At 37.0% G+C, this 13,482-nt stretch overlaps 1 protein-coding gene across 1 annotated transcript in view; it reads left to right on the top strand.

Moving 5' to 3' along the window:
• The window catches only part of arhgap15 (Rho GTPase activating protein 15), a 396,561-nt gene that overhangs the window by 355,225 nt on the left and 27,854 nt on the right, over positions 1-13,482 (top strand). Inside the window, exon 14 of the mRNA XM_018097301.2 lies at positions 8,778-8,883. Coding sequence (XP_017952790.2) covers positions 8,778-8,883 — 106 coding nt within the window. The remainder of the gene's footprint in view (positions 1-8,777; positions 8,884-13,482) is intronic.

The raw sequence follows: 13,482 nt of genomic DNA, 5'->3' as shown, positions 1-13,482 counted from the left end.
TCCTAATGAAGTGTCTGGAGTACACAGAGCTTCTGGATGGCATCTTAACGCACGGATAAACAAAAGCACTTTTCTGCTTGTCACTGTCATCCATCTGCCTGCACCCTACTGCAGCCAATGGGATGGAACCCTGCCGCAATGTGCTATAAGCTATTTAGACTTGTGTATTGCATAATCAGTACCATCAAATATGGAAAAAAAAATGACTATTATAGGTTATTTCCCTCTGTCTCCGACACCTGGAGTTTGATACATGAATATTTAACTGTCCTAAAGTGCCGATTCCCCTATTAATTCCGTACGTGTAATGAGTTGCTACATTTAACCGCTCGTCAACATCAAAACCCGAGCAAATACATCTCGGCATTGAGGCAGGCGTTTGTTAAAACATCTTTTTGCTTAACGGGCGCAAGACATTTTGCCATTGACAATTAAAAGAATATTTGGTTTCAGAGCTCCTGTCCCCTCTGCAGAGATGAATATATTGACTTTCCACTCATCTATGGAACATACCATTGCATTGTCCAATATATATTTACTATAGATAGATAGATGATAGATAGATAGATAGATAGATAGATAGATGATAGATAGATAGATAGATAATATATAGATAGATAGATAGATAATACTATAGAGTTCTTTAATGTTATTATCGGCAGCACTCAGACTATTACCATTGAAATACACAGAGATACAGATTTCTCATAGCAAAGGGACATATCCTCATCCCAGGGTGCAAGTTTGAGCTGTACAATCCAGCGGGATAGCGGCGACTGTCACAGCCGTAATCCATTCTAAATAACGCTATTAGTATCCACATTCCCAAGAAAGACTGGGTAATGGCTCTCCAGAAACAATGGTCCCTCCCTTTCTTTTCAATGGCATCTTTGGAATGTATTACATGTTCTTGTGCAAAGCTCCAGCTTGAATTCAGCCTGGTTAGGAAAGAAAACGCAGAATTAAAACTCAAAATTGAATTTTATAACATAATATTTTTCACAGGTTCACAAATTTGACATTCATTTTACTTCCTATTAAATGGGATTTAAGATTCTGAGATATTAGCAGTTTTAGACAGCTTTATACTGCTTCGACAGCCATTTACTAATGCTAGATTTTTGTGGTTCAGGTTTTTATGCCAACACTCGATGGAAAAAAAAATGCAATTGTTTGACAATTTGTTATGCAACAAATCCGAATGCAAAAATAAGCCACTGGCTTTTGTATGACAATGTGAAAAAGTCGATATTTTCATGCAACAATTTGAAAAACGTTTTCAATTCAGATTTTTTAATAAATGACTGACGTTCATGGAAAAGAGTTTAGTCGTGGTTAATAAAAAGTATTAAACCATGGTTAGAAATCAGACTACAAATCACTCATGCTTAATGCCAATGCTTTTCATTTGGAGCAAATAAAACCCAAAATTTGGGGGACCCCTAGAACATTGGCTCCTAATAATGCGCACCTACAAACACTGAGTAAAGGTATGGGATCCTGTATCCGGAAACCTGTTATCCAGAAGGTTCCGGATTACAGGAACGCCATCAACCAGAGACTCCATTATAAGCAAATAATTCTAATTTTTCTTTTTCTCTGTAATAATAAAACAGTACCTGTACTTGATCCCAACTAAGATATAATTACCCCTTATTGGGGGCAGAACAGCCTTATTGGGTTTATTTAATGGTTAAATGATTCCCTTTTCTCTGTAATAATAAAACAGTACCTGTACTTGATCCCAACTAAGATATAATTACCCCTTATTGGGGCAGAACAGCCCTATTGGGTTTATTTAATGGTTAAATGATTCCCTTTTCTCTGTAATAATAAAACAGTACCTGTACTTGATCCCAACTAAGATATAATTACCCCTTATTGGGGCAGAACAGCCCTATTGGGTTTATTTAATGGTTAAATGATTCCCTTTTCTCTGTAATAATAAAACAGTACCTGTACTTGATCCCAACTAAGATATAATTACCCCTTATTGGGGCAGAACAGCCCTATTGGGTTTATTTAATGGTTAAATGATTCCCTTTTCTCTGTAATAATAAAACAGTACCTGTACTTGATCCCAACTAAGATACAATTAATCCTTATTGGATGAAGAACACTCATATTGGGGTTATTTTATTTTTAAAATATTTTTTTAGTAAGCTGAAAGTATGGAGATCCAAATTACAGAAAGATCCCTTATCCGGAAAACCCCAGGTCCCGAGCATTCTGGATAATGGGTCCCATACCTGTACCATCAAACACAAGAATTGAGTGTAAGGGGTTTCTGAGGCTGCTAATCACAAGGGGAGGCTCATTTATTCCTTATCAAATTTCTGAAGAAACCTTCAAAAAAACCCGAGACTTGAGTCTTATCCACAATCACAATTTGAATTGAAAAAAAAATTAATGTTTACAACAATAAAACGGCTCGAATGTTGAAAACAGACCTCCAGTTGACTTCTACGGAATGTTTTCAGGTTTTATCTGAATTTTTAAAATTTTGTTTCAATTCTTAATCCTCGGAAAACTCGAAATTAAAAAATTCCAATTTTTTTTCTAAATTTTCTTTAATCATGGAAAAAGTTTTGACCCTTAGAAAATTACAGAAAGATCCCTTATTCGGGAAAACCCCAGGTCCCGAGCATTGTGGATAATGGATCCCATACCTGTACCCATCAAACACAGGGGGTTTCTGAGGTGGAGGCTCATTTATTACTTTTCAATTTTTTGACGAAAACCTGCAAAAAAAAACCAGAGAAAAAAAAAACTTAATCCTGTTATTTACAATAAATCACTTGAATGTTGAAAACAGACCTCTCGTTGACTTCTACAGAATGTTTCCAGGTTTTAGTTGGCATATTTTGTTTCACCTGAATTTTCAAAATTTTGTTTCAATTCCTAAATCTTGGGAAAACTCGAAATTCAAAAATTCAGAATTGCATTTTTCTAAATTTTCTTTAATCGCGGAAAAAGTGTGACTGATCTTAAACTTTAACAGATTGGACCCTTAGTAAATTACAGATGTTGCCAGTAACTTTCAATTGACTCTTTACACGTTTCAAAGGGAATTAAAAAAAAAAAAAAAAACACTTTCTTTTTAGGACAAAACTATCTCTCTTCACCTGCGTTCTGTGCTTTATATTAAGTGAACACTTAGGGATGTGTAAAATATTTCACACTTAAGAATGGTGTAAAAAGTGATGTCAAATAAATGGCATATTTATAAAGCCTGGGCGAATTAACGATTCATCACGATGGCGGAAATAATTCATTACACAATTCTAATTGCAGTATCTATAAAGGTGTGTGTTTTCTTTAACACCAGACTAACACCTACAATGATGCCATTATTTTACACCACCTCAAACTGTGATGTTAAATGCTGTTAAAAGTAGACCTGGCAGCATTGCAGTTGTGTTTCAAGGCACTTTTTAACACTTTATTTATGCAAGATTTTTACACCACGCTACATATATGCTAAAATCCATTACACGTTTTTACAGCTGTGCATGATTTTACACGACTAACCTTGGAGTTGGGTTGTGGATCCTGACATACCTTCATAAATACATCCTTCAACGTGGGTTCCATTGCCCTCTTCCTTTAGGTTTTATTTTGGGGCAACGTAAGAAAATAAATATTGTCAGGTCTGTTTGGTAGATGATTGGAATATGCCTATAATGCCTTTGGTTCTTATGTTATGTGGTGGGTACAGCAGAATGGCCCAATTATTTTGGTTATTTTGGTTGACCAACAGTATAGGAACTCAATGTTGCACCAGCTAAATTACCCAATTCCTCTCAAAGGCAAGAATCCCCATTTGTGTCCAACTGACTAACCAGTGGAAATCTTTTGCCACTGATTTCTGGTACACAATTGTGTATTTGGTTACATTGCAAATTTGCAAAGGAACATGGGTAAAAAGCAAAACTAATTGCACTCATATTTTGCCGTTTCCACTCCTTAAGTAAATGATCTTGAATTCTCCTTGTCTGTAAACAAGCCTTAAGGTGACCATACTGTACATTGCCCAATTTTAGCTGCTGTTATTGCGCCTTTAGACTTATCTGCCGTGAATGGGCATGAATGACGGGCCTCCCTGACCGACATTTGGCCTGAGGTTGGGCAGATCTGGATCAGGCAAGTTTGATTTTTCCGTCGGATCGGGGACCGCATTGACTCATTGATAAGGTCCCCAAACCGACTGGGTCCCTGAACCGCCCTAGGGCCAAATAACTGAACTGGCCCGATATCACCCACCCATAGGTGGGCATATCGGGAGAAGATCTGCTCACTTGACGACCTCACCAAGCAAGCGGATCTCACTATGTATGGCCAGCTTTGGAACTACAAAAACACATATGAGAGAGACTTCATTGAGTATCACACTCATTTTGCTAGAATGGCGTTCCATGTAAGCTAGATGGTTAGTCTACTCCATCTGTATGGAGAAGCCCAATATAAAGATTCCATATTGCAACAAATGAAAGATTAAATCACAAGCCAACCGCATCTGTGAGCCAAAACAGGATTTTGCGCAAAATCCTTATTATATTGTATAGTAGTTAACGTATTTGCTTAATTACTTTTTTCAGTTATTTCTTATACATAAACACAGATCAAATAGAGAGCATTAAAAATGCAAACAGTTGTTTTTGTAGAAAATATTTGCTCTTCACGCTGTTTAGAATGATCCCAACATTAGGAAGAAGCTGTATATTCTACAGTATTGCTGTCCCCCTTGTTAATTTGTAGGGGAAACTATCTCCAAAGCAGTAAAGACCAATCAGAATGGGCCAGACAGGCATATTCCGCAGATAATATTCTCTGAGTGAATAACCTAACGTTATCTGTACAAAAATATCTCCTACAAGGTCATATCCAAGTTTGTACTCAAATACATTCCTCTACGGCTGAAGAAATAAATATGTTCCTTTATCAATATCAGATTGGGAAACAGGCAAACAGAATCTCATAAACCGCTTTGTACAAAAAGAGGAAAGGTAGATAATTCAGGGGGAAAAAAAAAAAAAAATCATATTACGCTTTTTAGTGCATCAGTGCTCAATATTTTCTAGGGACTTAAAAGAGCAAACTGCAGAAAAAGTACAAGCTCAGCGGCTTTATGTGGCTGAATGGTGAAATGTGACTATGTGATTTATAATGAGAAAAGGTATCTCCAACACACAATTTTCTACCTAGCTGCAAATAATAATTCATAGTGATGTCCCTTCCAGATAAAAGACCTTTTTGTGTGTAAAGCCTATGTGGTAAAATGATCATGATAAATGTCAGACCACTGCAGGTAACGGCTTTACAAACCATTAAGATTAGCTAGACCCCTTCTTTTTTTTTTTTTTCAATGATAACAGTAACCATGTAGTGACTCTATGTGGTAATAATATCTCAGTTCTGATAAATGCCGCCGGCAGACAGAGGTGTTTATCATTTAAGTTCAGAAATGCTGACTAAAGTTCCCACATGTTGACTGTTTCTTTCTTGCTTCAACAATAGATTAACAATACAATACTGCGAAAAAAATATATATATGGCCATTCTGTTTCCAACTTCACTTTTTTCTACCATCCTATTCCGGTTTTTCTTTTCTTGCCGTAAGTTGAGTCAAGCTGATCTCGAGAACCGAGGATTTATGGGGGAATGTGATAGTCATAAACGGAAAAACAATGTGCACAAATAAGAATAAAAATTATTTTTTAATCATGTGAATAGTAAAAAAAATGAAGCAAGAAGGGGTAGTAGTAAGAAGTACAGGTATCGGACCCCTTGTCCGGAAACCCGTTATCCAGAAAGCTCCGAATTATGGAAAGCCCGTCTCCCATAGACTCCATTTTAATCAAATAATTCAGAATTTTTCTCTGTAGTAATAAAACAGTACCTTGTACTTGATCCCAACTAAGATATAATTACCCCTTATTGGGGGCAGAACAGTCCTATTGGGTTTATTTAATGGTTAAATGATTCCCTTTTCTCTGTAATAATAAAACAGTACCTGTACTTGATCCCAACTAAGATATAATTACCCCTTATTGGGGGCAGAACAGTCCTATTGGGTTTATTTAATGGTTAAATGATTCCCTTTTCTCTGTAATAATAAAACAGTACCTGTACTTGATCCCAACTAAAATATAATTACCCCTTATTGGGGGCAGAGTAGCCCTATTGGGTTTATTTAATGGTTAAATGATTCCCTTTTCTCTGTAATAATAAAACAGTACCTGTACTTGATCCCAACTAAGATATAATTACCCCTTATTGGGGGCAGAACAGCCCTATTGGGTTTATTTAATGGTTAAATGATTCCCTTTTCTCTGTAATAATAAAACAGTACCTGTACTTGATCCCAACTAAGATATAATTACCCCTTATTGGGGGCAGAACAGCCCTATTGGGTTTATTTAATGGTTAAATGATTCCCTTTTCTCTGTAATAATAAAACAGTACCTGTACTTGATCCCAACTAAGATATAATTACCCCTTATTGGGGGCAGAACAGCCCTATTGGGTTTATTTCATGGTTAAATGATTCCCTTTTCTCTGTAATAATAAAACAGTACCTGTACTTGATCCCAACTAAGATATAATTACCCCTTATTGGGGGCAGAACAGCCCTATTGGGTTTATTTAATGGTTAAATGATTCCCTTTTCTCTGTAATAATAAAACAGTACCTGTACTTGATCCCAACTAAGATATAATTACCCCTTATTGGGGGCAAAATAATCCTATTGGATTTGATTAATGTTTTATTGATTTTTTTAGTAGACTTAAGGTATGGAGATCCAAATTACGGAAAGACCCCTTCTCTGAAATACCCTTGGTCCCGAGCATTCTGGATAACAGGTCCTATACCTGTACGACAAACTAGATACCATTACCCTAAAATTATTGATCGTCCTACTGATGCCTGTCAATCTTACCTACTATGTAATAATGTACATTTTTACATTTTCTATTTATAATGTTTTCAAAAATAAAATTATTCCCCCGCGTACAAATTCTGTTGCCGTAAATTTCCAGCACATTAAAAAATGCTTTTAGATTTATAACGTCATTGTTGCACGCAGAGCCTGGCACAATCCTGTCACACTGGGCTATTGGAGAGAAGATTTATTTTCCTGAAGGACCACATAGAAAGCCCCTTGTTAGATGGCAAAGGAGAATCTCACATTGCTGTTATTGATTCTATCTGATTTTTAGAAAGCAATGAAATTGGAATATTTCGGTAGAACTCGGTCAGTCCCATTTTGGGAAAGTGAATGTTGCTACAAGGACATATGAAGAGCAACCTCTAGCAATAGATGTCATTCCTGTTTTGGGAGTAGCGCTTAATTGCTGCTCTTAATGTCCTATTAAGTGACTGAGTAAATTCCAGCTGTGAGCATCTGATAAATCATTTTGTGTTCGGCAAGCAGTGCTTTCTAAGTACAGTGAAAGAATTCTAAATGGACTTCCATTTAAACACCAATAGGGTGAATTTTCTTAAGCAATTTTTCATTAGTTTTGCATGAAACTCCTACATAAGTTTAAATATATTTTGATACTCGGGCCATATTTTGCAGAAATGTCATTGCTGTGAAATAATCAGTCAAATTCTAATGGAATCTACACTCACATACAGACCCACACTGACCTATCTATCCACTCACATACAGACCCATACTGACCTATCTATCCACTCACATACAGACCCACACTGACCTATCCACTCACATACAGACCCATACTGACCTATCCACTCACATACAGACCCATACTGACCTATCCACTCACATACAGACCCACACTGACCTATCTATCCACTCACATACAGACCCATACTGACCTATCTATCCACTCACATACAGACCCACACTGACCTATCCACTCACATACAGACCCACACTGACCTATCTATCCACTCACATACAGACCCATACTGACCTATCTATCCACTCACATACAGACCCATACTGACCTATCTATCCACTCACATACAGACCCATACTGACCTATCCACTCACATACAGACCCACACTGACCTATCTATCCACTCACATACAGACCCATACTGACCTATCTATACACTCACATACAGACCAATACTGACCCATCTATCCACTCACATACAGACCCATACTGACCTATCTATCCACTCACATACAGACCCACACTGACCTATCTATCCACTCACATACAGACCCATACTGACCTATCTATCCACTCACATACAGACCCATACTGACCTATCTATCCACTCACATACAGACCCATACTGACCTATCCACTCACATACAGACCCATACTGACCTATCTATACACTCACATACAGACCCACACTGACCCATCTATCCACTCACATACAGACCCACACTGACCTATCCACTCACATACAGACCCATACTGACCTACACTGACCTATCTATCCACTCACAGATTTTAGTATCACAATAGCCTTGGATATTCTGCTTGTTCAAGGCTATTGTGATACTAAAATCTCCAAAATCTTCTTTAATATTCCACAGAAAGGTGGAAAACCCTGGCTCAAAAATGGAACTTATCCCCAGATATATTAATATATACTAATATATACCTTACTCAGTATATTAACCCTAATAACTATTTATTTGAAACTATTATGCCTATGCCTTCTTGTATGGTACTATTTTCAGTCTCTCTTGAGTCACGTCACATGTTTTTCATTAAGATGAGCATATTCATGTCTTAGTTTTACCTGATTTCCTAACCAATACTTTTACCTTATTATCTTTACCTCAGAACTGCAGGAAAGTCATCTTCGTGTCAAAGCGCTGAGAGACCTTGTGTGGAACTTACCACCGGCCAACCGCAACACCATGAAAGCTCTTTTTGAGCATCTCAGAAAGTAAGTTGCCACTCTCCCTTACTACATTTTTACTTTCTCTCATTGCCTACTTGGGTCACTACCTAAAACAAACGCAAGGGATATCATCACAAAACCCAGACATTATGCTCGGTACAAACTGGGTATCTTTCTACTCTTTTCCTTTTTTTTTTTGCTGAGTCTGTAAACAGCAGCAGGATCCAATCAAAGTGTGGCCCGGCTCCATTAACTCACAGAGTCACGCTCTAATTGGAGCCTGCTGTGCATGACTTTGAAGGGAAATTAAGAAACTAACACATGATCCAAGTAATGATTTTACTACCTCTTAAATATATTTGGAAAGTCATTTTAACTCTGTGTTGCTTAAGTCATTTGTTTAGAAAAGGTGTTAACAGTCCGAAGGAGTTGAACTTTCTTGTTCTGGTTATTTGTTCCATTTCCTAAACATCAAAAATAATAAAGCTCAGAAGTAGGTGGAATAGATATTGTATATGTCCAACTTTAAAAGGGAATGTTCTCCCTCACTTTTAAGAGTTTTTTTGTATTATTTTCTCTCCTTTTCTAACTAAAACCCTAAAATTGGGTTGTCAAGGACAGGCATACTCACCAGGAGATGTAATCTTGAACATATAACTATAAGCAGGAGTCTTTCAGCTATACGGTATTCATGGACAAGTCAAAAGGGTTGAGGAGACCGCCTCATACGTATGAAAATAGACCATAGGGATTTTGGGAACAAATTCCTTAAGGCTCATTCATCCAATAGGCTAAAGCTCCCCCACTGGGTTTTAAAGCAAAATCCAGGATAATAGCTGATCAGATTCCCAACTACAGACCGGTTTCACCCTTCTTGGGGCTCATCAGTGTAGGGCAGGGTTTTCTAATCTGACCTGGTAGAGCCAGGAGTGGGGATCCACCAACAAATCATTAGGATCGAGGAGACCGCCTCATACAGATACAAATAAACAAAAGGAATTCTGGGAAATGAATTCCAAAGAGCTCCAAGAAAATCCAATTTACATGGGTTTATCCTATAGGCTAACGCTCCCCCACTGGGTTTTAAAGCAAAATCCAGGATAATAGCTGATCAGATTCCCAACTACAGACCGGTTTTGCCCTTCTTGGGGCTCATCAGTGTAGCGCAGGGTTTTCTGATCAGCTTAGGTAGAGCCAGGAGTGGGAATTCATGAACAAGACAAAAGGATTGAGGAGACCGCCTCATACATATGCAAATAGACCAAAGGGATTCTGGGAACAAATTCCTTAAGGCTCCTAAAAAAATCCCATTTACATGGGTTTATCCTATAGGATAAAGTTCACCCACTGGGTTTTTGAAGCAAAAGCCAGGATAATAGCTGATCAGATTCCCAACTACAGACCGGTTTCACCCTTCTTGGGGCTCATCAGTGTAGTGCAGGGTTTTCTGATCAGCTTAGGTAGAGCCAGGAGTGGGGATCCACAAACAAATCATTAGGATTCAGGAGACCACCTCATACAGATACAAATAAACAAAAGGAATTCTGGGAAATGAATTCCCAAGAGCTCCAAGAAAATTCCATTTATATGGGTTTATCCTATAGGCTAAAGCTCACCCATGGGGTTTTTGAAGCAAAAGCCAGGATATTAGCTCATCAGATTCCCAACTACAGACCGGTTTTACCCTTCTTGGGGCTCATCAGTGTAGTGCGGGGTTTTCTGATCAGCTTAGGTAGAGCCAGAAGTGGGGATCCACAAACAAATCATTATGATTCAGGAGACCGCCTCATACAGATAAACAAAAGGAATTCTGGGAAATGAATTCCCAAGAGCTCCAAGAAAATTCCATTTATATGGGTTTATCCTATAGGCTAAAGCTCACCCATGGGGTTTTTGAAGCAAAAGCCAGGATATTAGCTCATCAGATTCCCAACTACAGACCGGTTTTACCCTTCTTGGGGCTCATCAGTGTAGGGCAGGGTTTTCTGATCAGCTTAGGTAGAGCCAGGAGTGGGAATTCATGAACAGTCAAAAGAGTTGAGGAGACCGCCTCATACGTATGCTATAAGGTAGGATAAGTAAGGTGACACCCCTACAGGAATGACAACTGTCCATGGTAACTGTTACCATATAACCTTTAGTGCTGATGTTATGGCTTAAACTGAATGTTTGGTTCTTTGAGGGAGAGTTCAGTAGCACACAGAACTAGAACCCTCATTTAAGAACCAAAACAACATAATGATTAAAGGAAAGGTATAAAGGGGCAAGATGAGGCAAAACAGTGTAAGACAAAGTCTTCCAACATAATGAAGAGGATCATCTCTACCTAATATAACAACATGGCGTCAAATCATTTCATATCACATTTTTTTAAAAATAAGCAGAAAGAGTTACCATGAATAACTTTCACTTCTTATTAAAGTAGAATAAGATCTTTTTTTTCTTGTGAACATAAATGTCATTTATTACCCTGCCTGCATACGGTATTAATTAAAAAAAATGATAATTAGTGATAATTAAACAGCAGTCGTTCCTTAAATGATGCAAAATAAATAGTCATTGGTTTTAGCAAACACCTTAGTTCACAGGTTTCGGTGATGATTGGCATCTAATGTGATCATTATTAACATCTACCCCAGGTAAAATATACATTCTGTGACTCTAAATAATTTCTCACTTACCTTAAATCACGGAATTTAGCTTTGCGTATGGAATTGTATCACGCAAATTGAAACTGACATTATATGCTGATAATGAAATAACCGGAGGGCATTCACTGCAGCACTAACAGTCTCTTTGAGAAATCAGAGGCAGCGCAGTCTGAGGCTTGAACTGAAATATTTAGGTTGTGACTTTGTCTATGGGGGGTTATAAAAGATAATATGGAGTAATATATATTTTTCAACATATTCATAAAGTAAAATATAGGGTGAATGCACAGTACATAATGCAAAATGCCTTGTAATGATTCCCTTTTCTCTGTAATAATAAAACAGTACCTGTACTTGATCCCAACTAAGATATAATTACCCCTTATTGGGGCAGAACAGCCCTATTGGGTTTATTTAATGGTTAAATGATTCCCTTTTCTCTGTAATAATAAAAAAGTACCTGTACTTGATCCCAACTAAGATATAATTACCCCTTATTGGGGGCAGAACAGCCCTATTGGGTTTATTTAATGGTTAAATGATTCCCTTTTCTCTGTAATAATAAAAAAGTACCTGTACTTGATCCCAACTAAGATATAATTACCCCTTATTGGGGGCAGAACAGCCCTATTGGGTTTATTTAATGGTTAAATGATTCCCTTTTCTCTGTAATAATAAAACAGTACCTGTACTTGATCCCAACTAAGATATAATTACCCCTTATTGGGGGCAGAACACTCCTATTGGGTTTATTTAATGGTTAAATGATTCCCTTTTCTCTGTAATAATAAAACAGTACCTGTACTTGATCCCAACTAAGATATAATTACCCCTTATTGGGGCAGAACAGCCCTATTGGGTTTATTTAATGGTTAAATGATTCCCTTTTCTCTGTAATAATAAAACAGTACCTGTACTTGATCCCAACTAAGATATAATTACCCCTTATTGGGGGCAGAACAGACCTATTGGGTTTATTTCATGGTTAAATGATTCCCTTTTCTCTGTAATAATAAAACAGTACCTGTACTTGATCCCAACTAAGATATAATTACCCCTTATTGGGGGCAGAACAGTCCTATTGGGTTTATTTACTGTTTAAATAATTTTATATATTTATATTAATATTTTTTATATTTTTTAGTAGACATAAGGTATAGAGATCCAAATTATAAAAAGACCCCTTATCCGGAAAACCCGAGGTCCCGAGCATCCTGGATAACAAGTCCCATACCTGTAGTTATAGATTTTGAAATAAAATTGCCTCAGTATGGGTGAATGTTATAGAACAAAATAAAGTCATTCCAATTATTTACAAACCATTAATATGATATATGTGTTATTCCTAACTATATAGTAATAAATGTAAATAATATCAGTTTGGAGGAAAATCGGATGAAAAAATCTAAAGCATTTTTAATGCAAAAAGCGACATTATTTTGTCACATTTCAGAAGCTTAATTTTAAAAAAAAGCTCAGACTCGCAGCCTTTTCATTATTTTCAGTCTGCAAATGGTTATGATCTGTCAAAAGCTGCAGGAAAGCCTAAGAATATGGGAGGTAACAATGTGTTGGAAATCTGCTATTTTGCTTTGGGTTTGGGGTCAGCTGTAAACTAATAAAAAGATAAAAGAAAAAAAAATGTTGGAAGGATTTGCACCAACGGGCAACGGATTGAGATCAATTAAGGGAAACCGTGAGTGTATGGACTTTTATTGTTAGCTGTAAATTCATGGGCGCAACGTCTTCTGCTAAAACCCACCCTTCCAAGGGAACACCAATGGGTCACTCATTAAGGGTGGAATTGGTTCAATGTGCAATTCAGTGCCTTATTGGGCTTTGATGGTTAAAAAAAAAATGTGAAAAAGCATTAGATTTAAAAGTAATAGTAGAAGAAAAAACAAAAACTTCATTATGTATTAGGACGCAGCTAGCCTAAAATAAATTAAATAAGGAGCTACAAAATTTTCATATTTTGTTTTACTGCCTATAG

The sequence above is a fragment of the Xenopus tropicalis genome, chromosome 9 (assembly GCF_000004195.4).
Source record: "Xenopus tropicalis strain Nigerian chromosome 9, UCB_Xtro_10.0, whole genome shotgun sequence".
Classification (NCBI taxonomy): Eukaryota; Metazoa; Chordata; class Amphibia; order Anura; family Pipidae; genus Xenopus; species Xenopus tropicalis.
This window is presented reverse-complemented; position numbering and strand designations above follow the sequence as displayed.